General features: G+C 42.2%; 2 protein-coding genes across 2 annotated transcripts in view; both read left to right on the top strand.

The window, feature by feature from the left end:
- tbck (TBC1 domain containing kinase) overlaps nt 1–14,091 on the top strand; it is a 47,615-nt gene extending 33,524 nt beyond the window's left edge. Inside the window, exons 24-26 of the mRNA XM_013140655.4 lie at nt 1,805–1,968; nt 8,290–8,449; nt 13,714–14,091. Coding sequence (XP_012996109.2) covers nt 1,805–1,968; nt 8,290–8,449; nt 13,714–13,824 — 435 coding nt within the window. The 3' untranslated portion in view covers nt 13,825–14,091. The remainder of the gene's footprint in view (nt 1–1,804; nt 1,969–8,289; nt 8,450–13,713) is intronic.
- A 671-nt stretch (nt 14,092–14,762) lies between these two features.
- Nucleotides 14,763–25,660, top strand: LOC105020997 (hydroperoxide isomerase ALOXE3-like). The gene is made up of 15 exons (XM_010888425.5): nt 14,763–15,053; nt 16,282–16,435; nt 17,554–17,761; nt 19,398–19,479; nt 20,550–20,672; nt 21,288–21,391; nt 21,773–21,945; nt 22,428–22,571; nt 23,138–23,341; nt 23,513–23,599; nt 23,850–24,019; nt 24,128–24,249; nt 24,336–24,436; nt 24,581–24,751; nt 24,888–25,660. The coding sequence occupies exons 2-15, from the start codon at nt 16,289–16,291 to the stop codon at nt 25,065–25,067; spliced, it is 2,016 nt and encodes a 671-aa protein (XP_010886727.2). The 5' UTR covers nt 14,763–15,053; nt 16,282–16,288; the 3' UTR covers nt 25,068–25,660.
- Nucleotides 25,661–27,782: the final 2,122 nt, after the last annotated feature.

Here is a 27,782-nt window from a genome sequence, read left to right as displayed (position 1 = left end):
TATAAATCAATACTTGGACTTGCTCCTACTTACCTTGCTGAAATGATCCAGCCATACATACCTACACGTAACTTCTCAAGATGCCGGCCTTTTAATTGTACCTAGAATCTCTAAACAAACAGCCGGAGGCGCAGGGCCTTTTCTCAGAGCTCCAGTACTGTGGAATGATTTGCGAATTAATGCAAACTCAGTGCAAACTTTCAAGTGTCTACTAAAGACTAATCTCTACAGCACGGTCTATGATTAGGTGTAGCCTGGCCCGGGGGCGTGAAGGTGACCAGAAAGGCTTGATACTGTCCACCCTTGCTGTCTGTCCAGGTGGGCTCTCATCGCCACTGGGATGCCCTCCCTCCAATGCCTCTTGGGGGCGGAGTCACTGGCTTGTTGTTGTCTCTCTGTTGCGCACTTGTGCAATTGGGCTGTACTCTGCTGGCAATACTCGGCCCTCATTCAGGGTGGTTGCAGTTGGTGGGTGTCCCTTTGGTTGATGCTTGGCAATGTGGGTGTATAGATTTCCTGCCTGTTGGGCCCTGTCCGGGGCCTCCCCCAGATAGGGCCACTGTATCGCCGGACCCCCCTGTCTCACTCCCAAGGTCTTACGCTGCTATATTATTGTGCTGGGGGAGTAGCACAATAAGTTCTCCACTAAGTTATCCTTCTCCAATATAAATCCTTGTTGATATGAGGAATGAATTTTCTGAATTTTCTCAGTCTCCTCCCGTTTTGAACTTAGGAGGACATGAGGTCCTGGCCCACATCTGCAGAGTACCTGGCTTGGGGGACCCGTTGCTGTCCCTGTCCAGAGTCCTCCTGGTTGTGTTGCAGATCGAGACGGTGTCTGACGATTTCAGCTGCCACTGTGCTGACACCTCCGCCGTGTTGTCCCTTTCCTTGTCCATCTGGTCATGCTTCTGACCTGGACTAAGTTTAAATAGACTCTACACTCAGCCCACATGCATTTATTAATTATTACAATTGTAATCTTAATATGTTCACCTGGCACAGCCAGAAGAGGACTGGTCACCCCTCTGAGCCTGGGTCCTCTCTAGGTTTCTTCCTAAATTTTGGCATTCTTAGGGGGTTTTTCCTAGCCACTGAAATTCAACACTACTGTTTGCTCCTTGGGGTTTAAGGCCAGGTGTTTTGTAAAAGCACTTTGTGACATCTGCTGATGTAAAAAGGGCTTTATAAATAAATTTGATTGATTGATTCTGCCCATCCCATACTTCTGCCTATCCCATACTTATGCCCATTCCATGTATTGATCAATAAACTGCAGTTATATATCCTTACAGATATTTCCCAGACAATGTATTGTGAGAGCCTGAAGGTTAAGGTGACATTATGCATGAGTAATTTGCAATGTAGACATTGTGGTGATTTCAAGATGGCTTACACAGTGAAACGGGACATTTTCCATTTTCGGCTGCACACTGTTTACAAGAGACGCTGGCACCTTAGTGCCACACAGACTCCTGGCACCTGGCTATACTTTTAGGCCTTTGATGGTAAACAGCCTTGGTGCCCTTCAACTCCCCGGCTAGGTCCTCTCCATTAACACTGCTCATCGAAGCCTCCTGGGCAGCATTATGCTATCGTATTTGGACAGGGGAAACAAGATGCCTATCCGAAACCCTCTGCCAGAAATACTAACTCCTTTGCTGCCAATAAGGCCATAGCCTGAGGTTTCCATAGACTGACAATGGTATTGGAATGTGTCACTGAATTGCATTATTGTTATATTGTAAGATGTTCAAGATCTTCCTTAACCCTCCCCCCACCCCCCCATTCATTTTCTCTGTAGTCGCGGGAACCCTTGGCGCTGCGTGACCTGAAAGCAGAGGTGTCACCCCGGATCTCTGCTGAGGACCTCATTGACCTGTGTGAGCTGTCGGCTGGGGGCCAGACCAAGAAGAGCAAGGCCGGAAAACCCAAGATTCTTGCCGTTGACATCCGCAGCATCGAGGAGTATCCATTAGAGAGTGTGTGTGATCCGGGTTGACCTGGAGTCCCTGCAGCGGTGGTAAAACCTGACAAATTGGTCCCCACAATGTTTCATTTGTCTCTCACAAAAATGGGATTTCCAGCTCAGGGGTTAGGTTTAGGGTAAAACCTATCGTTAGACATCGGTTTAGAATTGGGGTTACTTTTAGGGAATCCCAATTTTAGGGATCATGGACTTATGGGTTAGGTTTCAGGTCCCGACAATGAAAGAATGTTAGTGTGCGTGTGACTATTAATTCAATCCATCTATGAATTGATCAGTTCAATTCATTTATAAAGCCACTATTACATGAACACCTGTTGAGCTCACCTGTTGTCACAAAGCGCTTTTACAATGAACTCGGCCCGGCAACAGCAGCAAGGAGCTAGCGAACACATAGCGGGCAGGTCTTCCGGGACAGTTATTAAAACATGCCTCCTCATTCACCTGGAGGCTGTTTCTATCTTTGCCACGGCAACACACAAGGATAAAAACAGCCTGTGTGTTATGCTTTCCTATGTAGTGGGATTTATAGCGTGTCGTAAAAGACTGTACCGCCAGAATAAATGCATGCCTTATTGGCCTTGGCTGTGCCTGCAGAGAGCGGTCCGCTGTTTAAATATGCTTTTCACCTTCGGGCGGTGTCGCGTGTGACACATACCAAGACCGAAGACCCGCTACGCTGGTTCCACTAGCTGCGTTTCAGAGTGTCTGCGTTAGAAACCCAGTCCCTCGGGAAAGCACGGCAGATCGTTAGGGGTCTATCACCACCGGTTTAACAGCTTTGCCGGGAGGGGGACCGGGTATTTCTTTGTGATGATGGTAGTTTGTTGGGAGGTTATTGTTTTATTGTGTCCTCAGACACGTTTGACCTCGCGGCGATTCAGTCTAGTCGTTTTCTTTAGAAATTTGATAAGCTGTAAATTACTGGCACATCCACTGATACGGACGCGCACACCAGCGGCAGTCTTAAATACACACATCCGCGCTTGGCCGCACACACACACACACACACACACACACTCTCCCACACACAGTGAGGAGTGAGCTTGTTTTATATCCCTCCCTGGTCTGTCAGAATCTTTGATCCAAAGCCCACCTCTTGAACAGACATGGCTATTACAGTGGAGCTGATGGATCCTAACGAACCGCCACTTTTTCCAGGCGGACACTGGGCTTTCAGCCTTGGCTTGTGGTGCAGCACAACACCAACACAGCCTAGAGGTGGAAAGCATATCTAAGCAGACGACCGCTCATTGGAGACGCCGCCAAGGCCAATAACACAAGATAACACAGCATCACTTATGGCATGGAGCGCGCCACCGGGAGTCACCCCCGGTCACGTAGCTCTCTCCCCGCCCAGGCGGTCACTGATCTAAGCCCGGCTCGGTGTGACAAGCCAGAAGCCCGGCAACTGCTGATCTACTGCTAGTACTTGGAAATATATATTCTCTTTATTTAGATGTAGAGTAGTGGCACCTGGTATTTTGATAGCAATTAATTAATTGAGTTGATATTTGTGAACTATGAAAAAAACGGATTTATGATATAACTCTTTAGCAAGACGCTACCGGCTGGTCATCTGTTAGCAGGAGAAGCTCTTTAAAGAAAATTTGGGAAAATGGCACTCCACTCAATTATAATCTAAAGGTGGTTAGGTTCCTCGAATGAAAAGTTTGATGCTGTCCTCTCAAAAACAGAAGTATGATTTAATGATGAGTTCTTTGTGGAAAGCTGGTGAATAGACACAATTAAATTAAATCAAGATTGTTTTATGGCAAGGCGTGGGTAATGTAGGTGAATTAATCAATATACGTGCCAGAAAGAGGAAGGAAAAAGCAAGCTTATCTTCACTATCAAGGATTAAAAGGTATTGCCAATAATATTTCTTTTTCCAGGCGGACACTGGGCTTTCAGCCTTGGCTTGTGGTGCAGCACAACACCAACACAGCCTAGAGGTGGAAAGCATATCTAAGCAGACGACCGCTCTTTGGAGACGCCGCCAAGGCCAATAACACAAGATAACACAGCATCACTTACGGCATGTAGCGCGCCACCGGGAGTCACCCCCGGTCACGTAGCTCTCTCCCCGGCCAGGCGGTCACTGATCTAAGCCCGGCTCGGTGTGACAAGCCAGAAGCCCGGCAACTGCTGATCTACTGCTAGTACTTGGAAATATATATTCTCTTTATTTAGATGTAGAGTAGTGGCACCTGGTATTTTGATAGCAATTAATTAATTGAGTTGATATTTGTGAACTATGAAAAAAACGGATTTATGATATAACTCTTTAGCAAGACGCTACCGGCTGGTCATCTGTTAGCAGGAGAAGCTCTTTAAAGAAAATTTGGGAAAATGGCACTCCACTCAATTATAATCTAAAGGTGGTTAGGTTCCTCGAATGAAAAGTTTGATGCTGTCCTCTCAAAAACAGAAGTATGATTTAATGATGAGTTCTTTGTGGAAAGCTGGTGAATAGACACAATTAAATTAAATCAAGATTGTTTTATGGCAAGGCGTGGGTAATGTAGGTGAATTAATCAATATCCGTGCCAGAAAGAGGAAGGAAAAAGCAAGCTTATCTTCACTATCAAGGATTAAAAGTTATTGCCAATAATATTTCTGCAACAGGAATGCCGGTATTTTCTAAAAGGATTAACACTCCCCGGCCAGGTCCTGAAGAGGGACAAAAAACGGGTCACGCAAATGACAATGGTGGACAGGGTTGAATTTATTGAGCTTACGTGCGCTCCGATCCTGGAATTTTTAACCAGTGTTAGAAGTGGTGTTCTCAGGCAATAATCTTTCTTACGAGGGCCTTGGATTGGTCTTTTGATCTTGGCATGGTGTTAACACACACATGGTCTTAACCAAACCTTAACCCAAACCAGAAAGTTTCTAATCATTATGGGAGACTGGACCCTCGCAAGATACTCTCAAATTATTTTCTAATCATTAGCACCTGTTTTTGTCCACCTGATTCTAGTTAAAAGTAGGGGTGTACTAAATTTGTCCGCATGAGGAAATTGCATTTCTGTTCATTTGAATTGCATAACTGGTTTAAAACTGGTTGTGATTTCTTATATTGGGTTATGTTCATCAATGAATGTGGTTTGAATTTAGCTCTAATATTCACGTATTTGAGTAGGTAACAAATAAAAGACAACTTTCCTGGGGGTGTACTAACGTTTTCACGTGACCGTTTGTATACTTTTTGGGTGAATGGCACTGGCGCCATGTAGCAGAACTGACTTCCCTTATGTGCTCTCCTCTGAGAGCGTGGAGGACTGGGTCTAAGACAAATCAATTTTGCTTGCTTATTAACCAACCCGTAGCATGTTAGAGACCTTTCATGGGTTTGTTAATTTACATCCGTTGCAAATTGTTCCTGAGTGGACTAATGTAACAACACCCCCTCTAGCATCACTTCTTCCCCTTGACAGCTGCACACCTCCAAGCTTGTTATACCTGCTGCAAGTTTCATCTGATAAATGGTTTGACCTTTGCCAATATCTATTGATGTTGGCTTCTAAGGCATTGAACTGATTGAAGTAGTTTCTAGCCAGACATCCCTTTTGGACTTTTTAGTTACGTTGTGGAGGAATACTCCTAAAATTCACATTTCAGAGGTGTGAGTCTTATTTGATTTATATGAGAAGGCACTTTCACCTGCCTGTCAGTCAGGAGAATTTTAAAGTGAGACTGTCGGTATTTGAATTGACCTTGTGTAAGGTAAAGGTGTTGAAGTCTCTGAAGAAAATCCTCCCGTCATATGAATGGGTGTGAACCCATCTGGTACATTTTAACAGCCAAACAATGTGGATAAGAGCCAATCAAATTGGAAGGGAGAATGTGGTGCCGGTGAGATTTCATTAGAATCATAATTTAACCTTGTTAAACCTAACTAGTGAAATTCTACTTCTTAAATGCAATACCTTCTGGGAGGAATGAAAAGAGTTGGAATGCCTGTCAATTTGTGATTGGATGAATGGTTAGATTTGTGGCATTTGTATGCATTCTAAAGTGAGTAGACCACACACACACACACACACACACACACATCGTGAATACCACTGCTAAATCCCTTAGAATTAAAACATGTTGCCAGATTCTATAACCTAGTAATCCACATTGGCTGAACCATTCCAGAAAAAGTTCAAAATGTCATTCAAAAACACAGTTTTGTGCACAGACTACATTTTGTTTTCTTCTGGCTGTGTTTCACTAGCAGGTTCACATGCAGGATTTGAATTTCCAGCAGTATGTAATGCTCTTTCATCCTAAAAGTGAGCCACTCTCTTAAGAGTGATTGTTTGAGATCAGCGGAATGGTAATTGTTTAAGGGGGTGTTAGAGCTCCATTATCAAGGGGGATTAGTTGGGGGAATATCTGGCAACCCTCATCCCTCAGATTAAATTCTCTTTTTTCTAACGATTCCTGATACACAAGGCTTCCCCAGGGCGCCTGACCCAGAAGAACAAAGAAGGTTTTGGCCCGCTTAAAGCTGCCTACCCCGGGCCACACTGCATGCTGATCATCATGCTCAAGGATAGACCACAGTTCTGGGTCTCACCTTGGTCCTAAAATAAGTTGATTCGTTATTAATTTGATCACAGAAATCCAGTGTTCACATCCCACACCTATTAAAGCTATTCCTGAGATCCAGAACTTGAGCTTTTGGTGTTGCCTTTAGCACACTGCTGATTTTGTTTATAGCGTTCCCTAGATTCAGTGGCTCCAGAGCAAAGATGCGCTAGCTCAAGTCTCATAAATAGAAACGTAACAGTATGTTTATCATGCAGTAGTTATTGTAACTAACCATATTTAATTGCCTCTCCATTCTCTCTAATAATGAAATATTTGGCCTAATAGCTCCAGGAAAGCAGCAGAGCACTGTTCAAATTATAAAGTGATAATGTTGATAAGCACACTCACACACACACACACTCGGAAATGGAGCAGTTTTCTTTCTTTTCATTTTTATATGGAGAATGATTATTCAATTATATGAGTCCTCTTTTTGTTCTACCCCTTGCTCTCTCATCGTCTAGTTTTCACTTTTCCCTCAGCGCATGTCTTTTCTTTCACAATGGCAATTTTAACACTCTCCCAGTCCCAGTCGCCGCCCCCCCCCCACCGCCCACCGAGATTAAGTCATTTTGTTTTGTCTGGCTCTCCATTTCCTCGACGGTTTCTCCTCTTTTGTCCCGAATCCCTCTTCCATTTAATTCTGGAGAAAGGCTTTGCCAATCGCACGATGAAACGTTCTACGTAGGGCGGACACTGACTCGTACGGTCATGCTATTTGTGTTGGGGGGGCGGGGGTTCTCTGCCAATAGTTTATTATTATTTTTTATCACTGATGTACTATCCTGTAGTTTTCATCATCCCGAGGTTGCGAAATCATTTATTATTTTTTTGTGGTGTCTGCAATTACTCTGAATGGAGCTTGCGACCTCCCATGGCCTTGGCTACGTGTTTTAGCTTGCCCTCAACGGGACTCATCCACCATATATCCTTGTGTTTTATGGAGAGTATATTAGCTTGACAGTGTGAACACAGGCCCGGGGAATGTATTGCCTGTAAATCTGAGCCAACTGCATATGCAGCCTGACATTCATCACGGTGCTGGACCCTCAAATGATGTCCAGTTGCACTATCTTAAGACCATAAAAGTGAAACCGCGGTCTGCTGTACTCTTCACTCCACTCGGTCATTTCCTGCTGCTACAGCAGCCTTAAACGCCTGGGACTTGGATCAGGGTGAGGGACTGGACCGACTTTCAGTCTCGCTGTCCCCACCTTCCAAAATCTTGAACTGACACGGAAGTAGGTCATTCGTTAGCCGAACGGCGCTTAACATTGTAAGGGAGAGAAATCAGCCGTTCATAATAAGCCCATAAAGCACACGGGGGAGTGGTATATGGCTGTGGATTATTCTAAAGCACGGCTCCACGTGCGCCTGGATCACAGCCTGTAGTCACGGTGTATTGAACATACACCACAAACCCCTGAGGCGCGTTATTGCTTATTATGAACTTCCTAGCGATATAATTAGAACAGTCAAAAGTACATTGTCATATCCGTGGTGGACTTCACGTGGACCCATGTACCTGGGCTTTCACTTAAAGGGGGCTGGTTTAAAATCCTGGAGGCGACGGGGGGTGGACTGTCAGTGTGCCCTTGAGCAAGGCTCCTAACCCTGATTGCTCACCGAAGTTGCTACTGATGAGAGTGATAAATGGCATGAATGTGCGACCAGGTGTCCTTGTTGAAGCCCCGCCCCTTAACCCTCAGCGTGTCCAGCTTTGGCCGAGGACACATCTCCGGCAGCGTCAACATCCCCTACAGCACGGCCTTCTCTGCCGACGGGGAGCTGGCGCAGTGTCCCGCCACAGGCACTCTTCAGAGCTTCAGGGGCCGCGTCATCGTGGTCATCGGACACTCCATGAAGAGCGCCGCCATGGTAAGAGAAGTAACACACACTCACACACAATAACAAACACAAAATAAAACTGTGTCTGCTGCTAAGGGGAGCAAAATTAGTAAATAATTGAGTCCCCCTGCCAGTTTGACAACCCAGACTGAACCTGATTCAGTTAGTCTCACCTTCTGATGCTCTACAGACATCATACTGAAGTCATGGCTGGTTTCATCAGACATGAGAACAGTATGTGTTTTCCCGGAGCCAAATCCTTTTCTAAATACCGTCTTTCTGTTTGTGGGGGAGAGGCTGTTCTCGCCGTATGTCTGTGCTCACTGTTTTTCCAAATGAAGCCTAAAACTATGATTTGTCTATTAATTTTTTTCCCTGTATAAAATCATTAATTTATATTGACATTGTGTTGACAAGTTGCTCACTTTGTAAGCGCGTTGTGGTTGAGCTTGTAGCACAGGTCCATTTTCTGAATGACAAAGCAATATTGCATTCATTATTTTAGAACTTGTCTCTTCTAACTTACACCCGTGACTGCTGGACTTTTAGGTATTTCTCAGAAATGTGACTACCCTTTGGCATTCCTGTTACTTATTCTGTCAGTCTGTCTCTTTAAGGTCTTTATTGTTACAAACATAAGGTCAGAAAACAGAGTTTAGTTTAAAGTATTTGGTTCACTTAGGCTATGTTTCATGAAAAAAATATTATATTACTATTAGTTTAGTATGACTGACAACACATTCTCTTTAACAGGAACAACCTGGAAGCAATTACTGTTTACTTCCTTGCTCATGGAGAGAATGACAGATTTTTCATCTTGCTGGCTCAGGGGTTCCATCCATCAACCTTTCGGTTTCTGGTCAGATGCTTTAACCACCCTACAGCCCTATTCAATTATCTCATCCATTAGTGTTGCTCTGACAGATGGTGTAGACGACTTCCTATTTCTCATTTGGGAATAAATACCCTGGATATGGACATATCTTGCTTATCTATGAGTAATTATTGTCTTACTTTCCACACTGAAAAAGTATTGTGAAAACAAGTGGATGAAAGCAGCCAGAACCCACAAAGAAAGAAAAAATTCTCTCTCAAAGGTGGGATTCTGTCACACTGATTAAAGGGGTGAAGATGCTGCCCCCCCATCACTGTGTAGATAAGAGGATCAGATCAGGAGTATAACCCCTGAACTAGGAATACCAACTAGGACTGCTAAGGAAAGAAGGCAAACTTTGAAAATGGCCAACTTTGTCACCTTGGGCCATCTTCGGCCTCAGATGAGAGGACAAAATCCCCAAATCCCTAAGTCAATCCTGAGCCGGCTTTGTGGATCACTCAAAGAGTCACCTGCACTGGTTTGGGTCCCCTCTTGGTGGGGTTAAATGTCAAAGGGGTATAACAACAAATATCAAAAAGATGTATACAACCCTTTTTCCAAGAGTTGGGACGCTATGTAAATTATAAAGAGAAACAGAATTCAATGAAGTGCAAACCATTTAAACCCTATGTTCAACAGAAAATAGTACAAAGACAAAATATAAAATGTGAGAAATGTTATTGTTTTTTGAATAATTGCTCACTTTGAATTTGATGTCAGCAGCTTCAGAGGCAACAAAAGACTGGAAAAGTTGTGTAATGCCAAAAGAAACCTGGTGGAACATCCCAAACCTAATTTGGTTAATTGGCAACAGGTCAGTAACATGATTGGGTATAAAAAGTGCATCCCAAAGAGGATGAGTCTTTCAAATGTCAAGATGGGGAGTCGTTCACCACTCTGTGAAACACTGCGCAGGCAAATAGTGCAACAGTTTAAGAATAACATATTTCAACGTAAAATTGCAAAGATTTTGGGGATCTCGTCATCAATGGTATATAATATCTTTAAAAGATTCTGAGAATCCAGAGAAATATCTGTATGCAAGGGACGAAAAACCAGTATTGGATGGCAGTGATCTTCGGGCCCTCGGGCAGCATTGCTTTAAAAACAGACACTATTTTGTAGTGAAAATCACTTCATGGGCTCAGGAACACTTCCGAAAACCACTGTCTGTGAACACAGTATGTTGCTGCATCCACAAATGCAAGTTAAAACTCTACCATGCAAAGAAGAAACCATATATCAACCAGATCCAGAAACGCCACCACCTTCTCTGGGACCAAGCTACTTTAAGATGGACTGAGGTGAAATGCAAAAATGTCCTGTGGTCTGACGAATTAAAATATAATATATAATATATATTTTTGGGAATCATTTTTGGGAATGCTTTGGACTAAAGAAGAGAGGGACCATCCAGCTTGTTATCAGTGCACAGTTAAAAAAACAGCATCCATGATGGTATGGGGGTGCATTAGTGCACATGGCATGGGTGACACATCTGTTTACAGGTTTTGGAGCAACACATGTTGATATCCAGACAATGTCTTATTTGGGAAGGCCTTGCTTATTTCAGCAACACAATGACAAACCACATTCTGCATGTATTACAACGGCATGGCTCCATAGTAAGAGATCAGTTGCTAAACTGGCCTGCCTGCAGTCCAGACCTGTCACCCATTGAAAATATGGCGCATTATGAAACAAAAAATACGACAAAGGACACCTCGAACTGTTGACAGCTGAAATCCTGTATCAAGCAAAATGGGAAAACATTTCACTTTCAAAACTACTGCAATTGCCCTCCTCATTTCCCAAATGCTTACAGAGTATTGGTAAAAGAAGCGGTGATGCGACATAATGGTAAACATGCCCATGTTCCAACCTTTTTTAAACGTGTTGCTGGCATCAAATTCAAAATGGGCATGTATTTTTCCACAAAACAATAACATTTCTCAGTTTCAAAATTCTATATGTTGTCTTTGTACTATTTTCAATTAAGCATAGGGATAAATGATTTGCACATCACTGCATTCTGTTTTATTTGCATTTTACACAGCGTCCAGACTTTCTTGGAATCAGGGTTGTACGTTCACAAATCGCTTGAAGTAATCGTCGGACTGTCTCTCTATGCATGCGACTTTCTCAGTTCTCACAGTGAGAGCAGGGACGAGCTAGCGCAGCTAGGCCATCAGAGGGTTACATTGCGGTCCCCCCACCAAAGCGATTTGATAGAATTTTGTAAAATTGGTTTACAACACACTGCAAAAACAGAAACTTCCTCTTTAACTGCCAAACACATTGCAAAACCTGCACGACTTTAGTAGGCTGGGAAACGTTCAGAATAAGTAATTGCCAAACCCTCCTTTACATCATGCAGTCTCTTACTTTGCAATCCGGTGGTGATTTTGAATCATGCCGTTCTGCTGTGCTAAATTATGCTATATGTATTTGAACAACCAAAACCCATAGCAATAAGTACTGAAATCTCATACCAGAATACACATCTGCTGAGAGACTGTACAGTAGCACTGAGATCTCGGTTTGTTTATTAGCAGACCGGAGATATAGCCCAAGGCTACAGACGCGCACTGCAGTATTTCCTTCCTCCTCCAAATCCAGGATGAGCAACTCATTCCAGTCCCCGAAGAGAGCTGACAGATCTCTGTTCATGATGTAAATGGCAGGTCATGGACCTTTTGAATTTTGAACACAGTAACAACATCATTTTTAGTGATTGAGCTGGATTAATTCAGCTGTGTTGTTAAATCTCACACTGACTGCCTGAGGTAGAGGACTGAATATAACAATGGTTCACTCTAGTGTGACCTGGGATGAAGCACCACCCTACCTTAAATTATGTTCGGTGATGGGTAGTTTTCTGTTGCTGCTCGGTCGGCGAGCCCCATTTTCTTGTAGTGGACATTTTGTTGCGTTACACTGTGTATACTCCACTTCAGTGAACATTCACCCCCCTCGAGTCCATACATTTTAGAAACACCTTCAGCAGCTGTTGCAACACTGAGTCTTCTTGGCTTCCTCTAAAAGCTGGAGTCACTATGATGTGGTCAATCCATACTCTGTTTCTATCCATCCTGGGGGCGGGCGCGGGGGGTGGTATATAATAAATCACTTGATTTCATTTGTTATTTGTTAATCCAAATATGACTTTCACATTTGACCTGTGGTCATGAGCTTTGGGTCATGACCGAAAGGACAAGATCCCGGATACAGGCGGCCGATATGAGCTTTCTCCGCAGGGTGGCTGGGCGATCCCTTAGAGATAGGGTGAGAAGCTCGGGCACCCGGGAGGAGCTCAGAGTAGAGCCGCTGCTCCTCCACATCGAGAGGGGTCAGCTGAGGTGGCTTGGGCATCTGTTTCGGATGCCTCCGGAACGCCTTCCTGGGAAGGTGTTCCGGTCCCGTCCCACCGGGAGGAGACCCCGGGGAAGACCTAGGACACGCTGGAGGGACTATGTCTCCCGGCTGGCCTGGGAACGCCTCGGTGTCCCCCCGGAAGAGCTGGAGGAAGTGTCTGGGCATCCCTGCTTAGACTGCTGCCCCCGCGACCCGGCCCCGGATAAGCGGAAGATGATGATGATGATGATGATGACTTTCACATTTCACTTTTTCTTTAGAAAAATCACAAAAAGCACAGTTAAATCAATTTTGGATTCATCCCAGCATGACGTGTGAATACTCATGCGGTCTACTGTATTTGCTCTTTTCACCTTTCATATTCCTTTGTCTCCATCCTTTCTCACCCTCCCTCTTGGTTTCTCTCTGGCAAATGGGCTGTTTTCTTGCCCTTTTCGGTCCCACCATGTGGGCCTCTGGGCATGATGGAAGATCCTTGGTCATTTGGAGATTTCAGCTGAAGTCTGTGACAGTCCACTTTCAGGATCTTCATGAAATATTGAAAGAATGATCATCACTGAACCAAAAATAAATGTATTGTGTGTGTGATCGTGTTTGCAAGCATGTGCACGTGTTAGTTGATGTTTGTGTTCGCGAGAAACAAGTCAGCTCTTTGTCATTAAGATTAAAGTACCTGTGATTCATTCTGTCACTTCACTGTTTGAGGAGATTTAACCGGGAAATGTGTTCTGAGCTGGCTGGCAAACATTTGAAAAGTGTGGTTTGAAGGACTGCAAGGTCACAATCCCCAATGAATTAGATGATGAATGTGGGTTCACTGCCTGCTCTTCTCCAGCCTAAAACAAGGACAGGGGAGAGTATGAAAACATACCGTGTAAGTCGTTCTTAAGACCATTTGCTTAATGACCTAAGTGGGGGGGGGGGGGATTCAACAACTGACTCTGATCTGGGCCTCATCACCCATAGAGTAGCTGCTTCATCACAGTGCTGATGATGAATGTTTCATGTTGGTAATGGCTTGCCTTGGTGTGTGTCCCGACAGTTTGCCACGCACCTGGTGAAGGTGAACTACCCCCGGGTGGCCACTCTGGATGGAGGCATCAACAAGATGAAGCACACTGGCCTCCTCACTGTCCCTTCCCCCCAGATCTGACCTGTGACCACGCCCACAAGCTGCCCATCAAACTCAGCCCAGCCCACACTAGCAAAAGGGATCTTTTACCAACAGGCATTCTGTTGGTAAAAGGTATTCTAACACATTGTAAAATATTGGATTGTGGTGTTATATACTTTTTGCTTTAGATCGTTGGATGAAGAAGTCCCTCTTTTTTGATACGTTGCAGTGCTGTACTGTATATATGCTGTATGTGCTTGGTGAGAAGTCATAGCATTAAAACAAGTCTGTTTCTGACTCTGCAAATTGTCAGCATTGTGTTTGCATAAACGACAAGACAATCTGCCTTAACTGAAGACCAAAGGGGAGAGGTCAAGCCAGTTCATAACATCTGTAAGTCTTCTGTCTCTGAAGTGAAGTCTGTCCCACCATCTCTTTGTACTGACATGCATCCCGGTTAACTGATCAGTGTGATAACAGCCAGAACTTGCTTGGCAAGATTTGCGCCAAAGGACGCGTCTCTCTTTTCAACATTCCCTAAACCGCAGTGGAGAGGCATAGCTGTCATTGCCTATTAGTCATCAGCAGGGTGTGAGAAGAAAGGTGACTCTGTTAATCAATAACTATGTATATGGGCTCCTCATGACCCATACTCTAAGTCCATGAATTGGACCTGGTTTTACCTTGGTTCAGACCTCTGTGTCCTGTATTTGTTCTGCAGGAGTACAATTTGGACACAGTGAAGTTTTTCTCAAGAGTTTAAATTCCGCTGTCCCTGCAGCCTTTAAATGTCTGAACTGAATGACAGCATCCTCTGTGGCATATTTGTATTTGTCCCGACATGATTAGGAGAGAGGTCCTGAACCTGGAAAAAAATTGTGTGCCACACACCTCTAATGGAATTTCCACATACAGGATGTACACAGTGGGTGCAAGTGAGTGGCTATACAAGACTTGCGCAAACCTGTTTGGTAATGTTTCATATGAAATGTGTTAGAACCAAATTTCAAACATGGGACTTCAAATTTCAAAACATGCCTAGCGTTATCAAGAGGCATTACCTCAGATTCTAAAGAAGTTGATTGGGCAACACCTGGCTATCAACACTACCAACAGAATTGACGTTAAAATGCTAAGATCAATGGTGATAAGTAACACCCACTTATATGATTGTACACCCACCAACAGACAGGTATAAAGAGCAGTACTAAAAAGAATCATTACATTTAAGGACCACTTAACCGCTCAACAGGAATTCGCCCAAAAAGGTAAGGAAATTATGATTTGGGAGATATTTTAATAAAGCAAAAGAGCACAGCTGTGGGAAAAAGTGAATGAAATCTGAAACATTGGTCTCTAATTGTGTATTGTAACAATATGATGAATTTGAGGTCAGTAGGCTATATTGCATGAAATGTACCATAATGCAATTGGCAGTTACAGTGTTTTGGATATCATTCCTTTCTGTTTGAAATGTTACTGCTAATTTGCTCACTGCTATTGTGCAAAATGTCACCATATTGTTATTTAAATTCCATATTTGCCTCAAAGGGAAATATCTCAGTTTGTCTTTACTGTAGTTGGACTTATAAATGAATGTTGTGTACCCATTTATTCTTGAAGAATATCACTTAGAAATGCTTCATGCATGTAAACACTTAAAATGTCATATTGTCGGGACAACTTTGGAAATTCATTTGTACCCTTCTCCTGACTGATATCTTTCAACAATGAGATCCCTCTGATGCTTTGGAAGCGGTCTGCAGAGCAAGGCTTTTGCTCTTAGATGCAACTAAGAAAATGTCAGGAAAATCCTAATTGAACAGCTGAACTTTATTTGTAATTAATCAGTCACTTTAAATGATGGAAGGTGTGTAATGACTTCTATTTAACATGAATTTCAGTATGAGTGGTTAATTCTGAACACCGCCACATCCCGTTATAAGAGGGTGTGCACACTTATGCAACCAGGTTATTATTAAGGTTTTTAGTTTTCATTTTTCCCCCTCGTAGATTTCAGTTTATTTTTCAATTGAATTGTTCACATTAAAAGTGGAAAAAGTTCTGACATGATTTATCTTTCTCATTCCTTTACATCACAAAAACCTGGCATTTTAACAAGGGTTTGTAGACTTTTTATATCCACTGTAAGAATGCTCTCTATAAATGTTAACACAGCACAGCGTAAAACTGTCATTTTGATGGCATCCATATTGTATATAAATCCGAGAGTGGTTACATTATTCCAGCACCATCATTCAGCTTTTTCCAAAACAGTGGCTGGGATTACACTTTGTAATTGCTCCTTACCTTTTTTAAATGAGTGTGGCTTTGGAAACGTTATTGAAACAGAAATATGCTGCCTAAAATGCTTACGTATTTCGAAATGGAATAATGAAGATCATGCAAGTATTTGCTTGGTTTTCACACTGAATAAAATAGTTTGGTGAGCAGTCTGCGCAGATTAGCCTTTCATAATATATATACACATTTCAGAGTCAACATGGCGAAATACGTTGTGACTGTCCACACATACAACATCGCAAATGCCACCACGATGAACAACGTCTACATCAAACTGGTTGGTGAAAAAGGAGAGAGCAAACGCACATGGCTTTTCCACTTGGACGGAGGCTTTATTCAAGGCACGGTAAGTCAGTCAACTATGGAGGTACTTGTTTTTGTCGAGTACAAAACATTTTCCTTTTTCAATAAAAAAAATTGTTCTGCAAGCAAGAACGACGCTTCAAATAATAAAAAAAAGTTTTTGCAATCAAATACTTCTTGTGATAGAGCGCAAAAATAAATATTTCAAGATCATAGAATGTATTTGATTTAAAAAATCTAATTGAATTTCGCCATCAACCACCCCTAATTTTGACTACACAGACCCATTTGCTTGCAATGCTTTTTATGTGAATTTTTTACGTATGAGACCTCTTTTATTGAAACACTAGTTTCGGTTTGCACTTATTGGTCCCCACAGCCGTGGGCAGGCTTTAGTGGGAAGTGTGGATAATGCTTCTCCATTGGTTTGCCATTTTTGGAGTGTTTGGCTACAACCAATACCGTTCAGCCTTTCTTTCCGACACAAGTCATAACAAATGACATCTCAGGTAAGCAGTACTGGGCGTTCTGCTGTCCAACTTCTATATAGTTAGCTCCTACGAATCAGTGTTGGTTCATAATATTCTACTTAACTAACCAAAAGCATTTAGTTACGAACGCATGTTCTCAGCTGAACTAATCTAACGTTCTTTCATGGCAACTCATAAGCAGGCCATGTCCTATTTGTTTTTTAGTCGGTATATAATCATATTTCATGACAGTGTAACGGTTAGGTTTTTTTGCAGAAATAAATTACTGCGTTTCCATTAGCTAATGATACATAGGCCTTCTTTAAAACACACACACGACACACTGTTATTTATATATATGATTGTCTTCTATGGAATGTATGTAATATAGTACAACTTAATGAATCGTAGCTGCTTTTACTAGCTATGTAGAAATTGAACGGAGGAACGTTGTGCTGCATACCTGAGATGCTCGTAGGTAGGTGTCCACTAGTAAGAAGAAGAAGCATCATCACACCTCTCACTAAAGCGCGCCCACAGCTGCGGGGTCAAAAGTGCAAACGAGGAACTTGCGATTTGTTTTAAGCCACATTTTCTGATCTCTAAAGTCCCTCTGGCTTCCTCTTTTTTTCCCATGTCCCACTGTGTCTCTGGTTTCCCCATCACTCCTTCCCTCTGTCTCTGTCTACAGACGTCGTGTCCATTTGAGGTTAGTTGCCCCACATCCCTTGGCAGACTGCTGCTGATAGAGCTAGACCTGCAGTCCCTCCCACTCTTACCTACAGACGGCTGGTTCCCGTCTAAGATTGTCGTGAAGACGCCAGAGGGAGACACGTGCCACTTCCCTGTCTACCGTTGGATTCTGGACAAGGAGGTGCACCGGTTCAGAGAGGGCACCGGTAAGCACTGTGGAGGTTGAGCCGTGTTATTATAACCGACTGTACAGGTGCTGGTCATAAAATTAGAATATCATCAAAAAGTTGATTCATTTCAGTAATTCCATTCAAAAAGTGAAACTTGTATAATGTATACATTCATTCCACACAGATGGATATATTTCAAGTGTTTATTTCTTTTAATTTTGATGATTGTAACTGACAACTAATGAAAACCCCAAATTCAGTATCTCAGAAAATTTGAATATTGTGAAAAGGTTCAATATAGAAGACACCTGGTGCCACACTATTATCAGCTAATTAACCCAAAACACCTGCAAACGCCTTTAAATGGTCTCTGTCTAGTTCTTTAGGCAACACAATCATGGAGAAGACTGCTGTCCAAAAGACGACCATTGACACCTTGCACAAGGAGGGCAAGACACAAAAGGTCATAGCTAAAGAGGCTGGGTGTTCACAGAGCTCTGTGTCCATTAATAGAGAGGCGAAGCACATTAATAGAGAGGCACATTAATAGAGAGGCACATTAATAGAGAGGCGAAGAGAAGTAAAAGGTGTGGTAGAAAAAAGTGTACAAGCAATAGGGATAACTGCACCCTGGAGAGGATTGTGAAACAAAACCCATTCAAAAATGTGGGGGAGATTCACAAAGAGTGGACTGCAGCTGGAGCCAGTGATTTAAAAACAACCACGCTCAGACATAAGCAAGACGTGTTTTAGCTGTCGCATTCCTTGTGAGAAGCCACTCTTGAACAAGACACAGTGTCAGAAGCGTCTCGCCTGGGCTAAAGACAAAAAGGACTGGACAGCTGTTGAGTTATGTTCTCTGATGAAAGTACATTTTGCATTTCCTTTGGAAATCAAGGTCCCAGAGTCTGGAGGAAGAGAGGAAAGGCACAGAATCCACGTTGCTTGAAGTCCAGTGATGATTTGGGGTGCCGTGTCATCTGCTGGTGTTGGTCCACTGTGTTTTCTGAGATCCAAGGTCAACGCAGCCGTCTACCAGGAAGTTTTAGAGCACTTCATGCTTCCTGCTGCTGACCAACTTTATGGAAATGCAGATTTCATTTTCCAACAGGACTTGGCACCTGCACACAGTGCCAAAGCTACCAGTACCTGGTTTAAGGACCATGGTATCCCTGTTCTTAATTGGCCAGCAAACTCGCATGACCTTAACCCTATAGAAAATCTATGGGGTATTGTGAAGAGGAAGATGCGATATGCCAGACTCAACAATGCAGAAGAGCTGAAGGCCACTATGAGAGCAACCTGGGCTCTCATAACACCTGAGCAGTGCCACAGACTGATCGACTCCATGCCACACTGCATTGCTGCAGTAATTCAGGCAAAAGGAGCCCCAACTAAGTATTGAGTGCTGTACATGCTCATGCTTTTCATGTTCATACTTATCAGTTGGCCAACATTTCTAAAAATCCTTTTTTTGTATTGGTCTTAAGTAATATTCAAATTTTCAGAGACACTGAATGTGGTATTTTTATTAGTTTTCAGTTATAATCATCACAATTAAATGAATAATTAGAACGCGGACAAGGATTACTCACAAGGCCCTAATACATGCAGTAAAATATTATTTTGACAAATAATAATAATAAAAAAGTATTTATTATTCCCTGTTCAGCAAAAAGACTCTGTGATGAAGAAAGTAATCTGGCCAAGTATAGCAGGGAAAAGGAGATAAAGACCAGGACAGAGCAGTACTGGTGAGTGGTGTATGTGTTGTGCGTGTGTGATTCACGTCTATGTTGGGAGTTGAATTTCCCATAAAGAGAATCAAATCTGAAATGTTTGTTCCCCACAAGGATTTATTTTTTAGGGAAAATGCAATTTCCAACTTTAGTATTTGGGAGACTAAGGATTTGGCGTTAGGTTTTGGGTTAGGCATCCGGGCTGTTACATTTAGGCTTCAAGGTTAAGTTATTGATGTTAAGGTTACAGAGAGGGTTAGGAGATTCCCAAGGAGGTCTTGGTCCCCACAAGGTAAATTAACGTGTGTGTGTGTGTGTTTGGGGTTAGGTCTTACTGAACGAATGGGGACCAAATGTCCCAATGAGTATAGTAAAACCAGAAAAAATTTACCTCATTGGGACCTTTTGCCGGTCCCTGTGAGGCAAAAGTCAATTTCCGGCTCAGGGTTTAGGTTTAGGGTCAAACTTACAATCGATTTTATAGTTAGAATTGGGGTTTCTTTAAGGTCCAGGCGTTGTTGGTTAAGTTTAGGGTTAAGGTTAGGCATTACATCTAGGTAAAGTTTAGGCATAAATGTTACTTTATTAAGGTTAGGGTTAGGTTTAGGGTTAAGTTTAGGGCAAGGGAGCATGCAATTTCTATTTTCTGGTCCCCATGAGGGTAGCTGTACAAACTTGTGTGGTGTGTGTGTGTGTGTGTGTTAATCAGGTTGGACTGTATAAATGAGGTGAAAAATGGAAACATCAGATGGGGTTTATTAATATAGTTTTAAGTTAAAATGTAAAATTGGTGTAAGAATTAGGGTTAGGGAAATATATTTTCACTTTCCCATTTGTATAACATACATAATATAATGGTTTAACATCTGGCCTAGCTGTCCAATCTGGCATTATATCTGACCAGTTGTCTCAAAACATTTCCTCCTCCTTCTCCTCATCCTCTACCTCCTTCTCCTCATCCTCTACCTCCTTCTCCTCATCCGCTTCCTCCTCATCCGCTTCCTCCTCATCCGCTTCCTCCTTCTCCTCATCCGCTTCCTCCTCATCCGCTTCCTCCTCCTCCTCACCCGCTTCCTCCTTCTCAGTTGGGATACATACAAAGAGGGTTTTCCTGGCAACGTAAAGACAGACAATCCTCTGACTCTTCCTCCTGAAGTCCGCTTCTCCTTCAGCAAGACCACCCAGTTTGTCTTCACTGCTGCCACTGGGTGAGTTCATCAAGTAAGCCAAGTATTGTCTTATTGTCTCATGTCAGATGGCATCACTGTGTTGTGTAAAGTAAGATTATCGGGCCTCTTTTCAAAAGGCTCTCACCAAAATATGATTCCTATTTACAATCATTTTAATGCAGAAGACGTGTAAATGAATTAAACATTTCTGTGAATAATATGTCCATACAAAGGATGTAAACATGCAGGTTTGTCAAACAACTCATGGGTTTGCCATGATAAAAACAAATGGTGAATGTCTACTTTTCAACATGTCACTTTAAACGGACTCCTTCAACATGTATTTTTTCTTGCTCAGAAGTTGCATTCATGCCAAGTAATCAACTGTGCAATTGCCCTATTATAATTTATTATGTGCTTAGCTTAAATGGAAAATATCTTTCCAGATGTGGTAAGACTGCATCAGGGAAACAATTTACCATTACTATCACTTATGTCTAATTGGATGACAATTTTAATATTGTCTCCTGAAGCAGATCCTTAAAATACTTCTGAAATATAGCCTTCATCCATATTGTTTTGGATAATGTCTTGGTTTCACACTGGCAGTGTGAAGTTGTGCTTGAAATAGCTCTTTTGCCTCTCAATTCGTAGGATAACTGAGCTGAAACTCAAGGGGTATTCTGACTCCACGAAGAACTGGAAAAATCTTGATGAAATCCGTAAACTCTTCAGCAGCAAACGGACCGTCGTCTCAGGTGGGAGGCATTTCATATCTCCAATAGTATTAACAACAGGATAGGAAGTACTCTACTACTACTTGAACATGTCAAATAAAATATAAATATAAAAACCCATTATTATTACGTCATGATATTTAGCAAATTTTTCAGAAAGTAGACAGAGGAAGACCGCCGACAACAGCAGAATGGGATGGATGGACAAAGGATTTAACTTTGCCCTGATTTACTGGGCAGCAAAATTGTAGAAAGCAGATTGAATCAGGGAAGGACTACATCCACATGTCTTATGAAATAAACATGAATATATTTAAGTTGTAAAAGGGTTTCTAACGGGTCCATTAATTAAGGCAACTCAGAAGATTTTGTGGTTCACCTCAATTTATTTCCTCCGCCCAGACTACGTACAAAAACACTGGAAGGAAGACGAGTTCTTTGGGTATCAGTATCTGAATGGCTTCAACCCTATGTTGATCTGTCGCTGCTCCGTGTTGCCGGATAATTTCCCAGTCACAGAAGACATGGTCAGGCCCTCCCTGAGTGGAACATGCAGCCTCTCAAAGGAATTGAAGGTACTGAATGTCAAACTGGAACTCCAGTGAAATCAAGTAATTGTTCACACAAATCTTTGAAGGTTACCTTAAATGATCGTGTTACAAGTTACAGTATGGGGCACTAGACTAGAGATAATCCTCTTGGACATGATTAATTTCTTGAATATTCACATTAGTCAATGAAAGTCAAATGAGATAGTTACCATGAAACATACCAACTACCAAGAGCTACATACACTAAGCAAAAATGTATGCCCCCCCCCCCCCGCCGCTTGGCCGTTTGACTGACAGCTAGCTAGCATGCTGCACGTCTTATGCAGCTAGCTGGCATGTTTTTTGGTCACCTACTTTAAAAAACGACTGGCAAAAATGTATGGTCTCTTGGGCTCTCTTTTACTGGGCCTCTGGGGTACTGATCAAGTTACCCCCCTACACTCCCATGTAGTGTAATCTCAGAAGCTGTTCTGACTAATTCTCCCATGTCATCGTATCCCAAACAGAGCGGAAACATATTCCTGCTTGACTACAAGAAGCTGGACGGATTAAAGCCGAACGTGATAAATAAGAAAAAGCAGTACATGGCCGCTCCTCTGGTGCTGCTCTACAGGACCCCGGTTGACACACTGGTGCCAATCGCCATTCAGGTGAGATTGGCCTTACGTCTGAGACTTGAAATGGTTTGTGTGTTCCAGGCCGATCCACCCAACCAAGTATACCAACTTCCTGTGTCATGTAATGTAGCTGCCAGCTTTCTGATATGTTGCCATGTGTTTTGTGCGTAATTAGTTTAAAAGTAAATCTGAGTAAACGTTTGCCAAACAACACTTGAAGACATCTGAGGGCATTGGGAAAACGATTCACTGGTCTGATAAGAACAAAATGTTACTATTAAAGACTTGCACTCTCTCAATTCTCTAGCCCAAGACAGATTTAAAATCCTTTTTCATGCCTTTCCACATTCTCTCTCACGAACCACACACTATCTCTCTTTATGGAATGTAATCAAGGCAATGTATTGTTAGGTTCTCCACAAACGGGCTACTTGCACCTTGCATCCACCTTGAACTTGTTTCTCAAATGTTTTAATTGTTTCACTGTAGACAGTGATTTACCGATTCAAACAGATATCAGTTCATGAGACAAATATAATGGCTACCCAACGATAAATGTTAGACCATATCACCAAAAGGTCCTATTTCTTCCCCCACAGCTGAAGCAAGAGCCTGCAGGTGATAACCCCATCTTCCTTCCCACTGACTCTGAGTATGACTGGCTCCTTGCCAAGATCTTTGTGAGGAGCGCCGACTTTCAAGAGCACCAGCTCAACGTCCACTTGCTTCGCACCCACCTACTAGCTGAGGTGTTTGCGGTATCACTGCTGCGCAACATGCCCATGGTGCACCCCCTCTACAAGGTACAGAATATCGCATAGCAGAATGTAACATGGCAGAATGTAGCATGGCAGAATGTAACATAGCGGAATGCAGTGTAATGAATAAAAAAAACTATTTTACACTTTTTCCAGTGCGGTCCTTGAGATTCCCCTCACAAATGTCGTTTTCCTTTTCCTCCTGGTATATTGTAGCTTTTGATTCCACACGGCCGCTACACCCTCCAGATCAACGTCCTGGCCCGGGCACTTCTGATATCTGAAAAAGGAGTTTTCACTGAGGTACAGTAAGGAACTGAATGGACAGAAACAATACATGTGTACAGTATGGTCTCTACATTAGGTATCACACAACCATGGAAGTTGTTTCTGCTCAGCCACTACACAACAATGAAAATCGTACCATTGCTTAGCATCTCATATTAAACAACCTTCCTTAGTGTATGTATGTGTGGGTTTGTGTTTGTGGAAAATGTATCTGGGACAGTCGAATTGCGCCTGGCTTAACCCCTCGTACCATCGGACACTCTAGTTTGCCGCTTCAGGCGGGGAGGGAATGATCGAGATGCTGAGAAGATCGGTGGCCGAGTTGACTTACAGCTCCCTCTGCATAACGGAGGACATCACTGCACGAGGAATGGACGACATCCCCAACTTCTACTACAGGGACGATGGACTCAAGTTGTGGGACATCATCCACAGGTAGTCTACAACAAGGCAGCTGAGTATTCCGAAGTATCATCCACTGGTAGATGAACGTACTGTAGCTATATTTAACTATACAAATCTTGTTTTTCTTCTTCTGTACAGATTTGTTAACGGAGTACTAGGTTTCTATTACAAGAACAACTCGGAGGTCCAGAACGATCACGAACTACAGATTTGGATCAAGGATATCTTTGACCATGGCTTCCTGGCCCAAGATAAGACCGGTAGGTTTATACAAGTTAATGGTGGGGCACTGCTCTACCCAGGCATTACTCCATTAGTCACGCCCCTCTTTTTCTTTTTTTACCAGGAATCCCTCAGTCTTTTTCCACTGTGACAGAATTAGTGAAGTTCGTCACCATGGTGATCTTCATCTCTTCCTGCCAACATTCTGCTGTTAACTCTGGACAGGTGGGTGTAGGACTACTACAGTCCTTTATTTCCTCTACATATTAACCAAACATTTCAACAATTTTGTGTCTCTTTGTCACTATCATCACAAAGAATATTTAAGAACACCATATCAGTCACCGGTCATTTTTCTTTGTATCTCAGTATGACTACGGTAGCTGGATGCCCAACACACCCATCAGCTTGCAACAGCCACCTCCCACCACCAAGGGGCAGTCTACTGAGAGCACCATGCTGGAAACCCTCCCCAACGTCGGCACCACAGCACAGGGCATGTCCACCATGTGGCTCCTTAGCAAGCAGGCCTCTGACTTTGTGAGTCGGCCAAGTTTCGTGACCTACAATTAACGACAGTTATGCTAAGCATTGTACATTTTGGTAAAATATATAAGTGTGGATTTTAATGCTTAACAATTTATTTTAGCTGACTTTGATTCTCTTCCATATGCAGGTTGCCCTTGGCCAGTACCCAGATGAGCATTTCTATGAGGCACAACCCTGTAACATGATAAAAAACTTCCAGGCAGAACTGAAAGCCTTTAGTGAGTCTGTCAATGCCAGGAACGCCACGTTACCAGTGCCATACACCTACTTGGACCCGGCTGTAGTGGAGAACAGTGTGGCCATTTAGATTAGGCACCAAATGGAAGGCAGGACTGGGATGATTGGGACTTTGTTACTTGGTCAACACAACCCATGTTGACAACCTGCCACACCTTTAATCTGTCCAACCTGAAATTATATTTAAGAGTTACCACTGAATGGATTCATTTGTACTCTTAGATACTACTTTTTTGGTGGTCATCAGGGTGGGTTGGAACCAATGTTATTTTTCCATTTGTTTAATTCTGAACATTTAGTTAATTCCCATAATTAGTAAAGGATTCCAATTGATTTGAGTTAAGGTATGTCCCATCTGTGTCCACCACAGAAAGAGCGATTTTACAGCAGCATTTAGGAGAAATTGAAAAGGTATATTGCATCTCTATGGAGACGTTGGAGAAATGGATATGTTTAGGAGAAATTGACATTTAAAAGCATAGTACATCTCTATGGAGACGTTGGTGCTGTCACACTTAAAGCCACAATACAGCCTCAATTCCCGTAATTTGTTAATGATTCCACTTGATTTGAGTTAAGGTAGGTAGTTCTTTTTCAATTGAATTGTTCACACTATAGGTCACATTAAAGGTGGAAACATTTCTGACATGATTTATCTTTGTCTCATTCTTTTACATTACAAGAACCTGGCATTTTAACGGGGGTGTGAAAAGTTTGTATATCCACTGTATCTCTATTGTGACTTGAATGCAGCTACACCTAAAGCTACATTATAGTTTTAAATCCCATAATTTGTTAATGATTCTACTTGATTTGACTAAAGGTATGTCCGCTCAATGTGTACACCAGATATAAAGACATTTTACTGTAGCATTTGGGAGAAATTCACATTGAAATGCATGATTCATCTCTATGTCGACTTGAATGTTGCTACACTTAAAGCTACATTTGATGATTTTGAGTTTAGGTTGGTCCCCTCTATAGGCACACCAGAAATAGAGTAATGTTTATGTAGCATTTTGGAGAATTTACATTGACAGGTATAGCGCATCTTTATTGTGGATGCTCAATGCCCATAATTGGTTAACAATTCTTATTAATTTCAGTTACGCTAGGTCCCCTCTATGCGTACACGACATATTAAGCAATTTTACTGTAGCATTTTGGAGAAATTCACATTGAATGCATCTCTATGGCAACTTGAATCCTGTGACATTTAAAGCTACAATGTATGCTCAAATCCCATAATTAGTAAATTCACACAAGGTATTTAATGTAAGTTTTAATGTAAAATACTCCAGTAAAATATATGTATATGTGATGGGCGCATAGAGGGGACATACCTTAACTCAAATAAAGTGGAATCATTAACTAATTATTGGAATTGAGGCTGTAATGTAGCTTTAAATGTGACAACAGCAATGTCTCCATGGAGATGCAATATACCTTTCTGTTTCTCCAGAATGCTACAGTAAAATTGCTCTTTGTGGTCAACACATAGAGGGGACATACCTTAACTCAAATCAAGTGGAATGGTTCACTAATTATTGGAATTGAGCCTGTTTTGTAGTGTTGTGACAATATCTACATTATCACAGAGAAGCACTATTCATTTTCCTGCAAATTTCTCCCAAGTGCTACAGTGAAATTGCACTTTATGGGGTGGACACATTTAACCAAAGTGTAATGGTTAACTAATTATGGAAATGTAAGCTGAAATATAAATTAAAGTGTGACAGCATCCGAGTCCCCATAGAGATGCACTATGATTTAAATGTGAATGTCTCCTAAATGCTACAGTGAAATTGCACTTTATGTGGTGGAAACATAGAGGGGACATACCTTAACTCAAATCAAGTGGAATAATTAACTAATTATTGGAATTGAGGCTATAATGTGGCTTTAAATGTGACAACAGCAATGTCTCCATGGAGATGCAATATACCTTTAAATTTGTCCAAAATGCTACAGTAAAATTGCTCTTCATGTGGTGGGCGCATAGAGGGGACATACCTTAACTCAAATCAAATGGAATCATTAACTAATTATGGGAATTGAGGCTGTAATGTGGCTTTAAGTGTGACAACAGCAAAGTCTCCATAGAAATGGCCTATACAAATTGAATGTACATTTCTCAAAATTGCTACCTTAGAAATGTTTATTGCATTAATGTATCTTGAAGTACTAAAAAGTGAACCGATAGAACAATACACGCATACGTCTTGCGACGCAGACTGCTTTTCAGTGCGCTTTAACGAATACTATGGTATAGCCCCGCACACAATTTTCCCGAGCGGCTAGTTTGACCGAGTATTTTCAAGAGTCGGCTAGGTTGACCGCAGGCAAAAACTGTGGACGCGTTTTCTCTTCCGAAAGCACGTAAGAATTCCATGATCAAATGAGTGAGTACTGTAAGCATATGCATTTTTTGGTCGCCGCGCCATTTCTGTGAAATTGTCTCACCTGTAATATATGAACTTAATGGGCTTTACAGTCTAATAATAGTAACCAATTGATACAGATGTGGTAAACGTATAACTAAGTAAATCCTAGTGTCACTGGCAGTACTCATCAACAGGAAAAGGAGGTTGACCAACGTCAGTATTGACGTTTGGGAAACATGAGGCTATGATGTGAACTTGGTAACTTGAAGACCAGTCTCATACTCCGCAAACGCTTGACGTCAACCTCCTGAATTTCCGAGGTTGTCCTTGCGAATCACTTCAGATTTTAACATAGCAGATTCAAATGCGGAGAACTGTCTTATTTCTATCTATCAGTAAAT

The sequence above is a fragment of the Esox lucius genome, chromosome 25, assembly GCF_011004845.1.
Source record: "Esox lucius isolate fEsoLuc1 chromosome 25, fEsoLuc1.pri, whole genome shotgun sequence".
In the NCBI taxonomy this organism is placed as follows: domain Eukaryota; kingdom Metazoa; phylum Chordata; class Actinopteri; order Esociformes; family Esocidae; genus Esox; species Esox lucius.
Note: the sequence above shows the minus strand (reverse complement) of the source record. Positions and strands in the feature narration are given on the sequence as shown.

Excerpts from the sequence above, each read along its gene's own strand:
- LOC105020997 (XM_010888425.5), top strand. The coding sequence starts at position 16,289 with ATGGCGAAATACGTTGTGACTGTCCACACATACAACATCGCAAATGCC. Across the intron at positions 19,480-20,549 it reads ACCAGGACAGAGCAGTACTG|TTGGGATACATACAAAGAGG; the intron begins GTGAGTGGTGTA and ends CCTCCTTCTCAG. Across the intron at positions 23,342-23,512 it reads TGGTGCACCCCCTCTACAAG|CTTTTGATTCCACACGGCCG; the intron begins GTACAGAATATC and ends GGTATATTGTAG.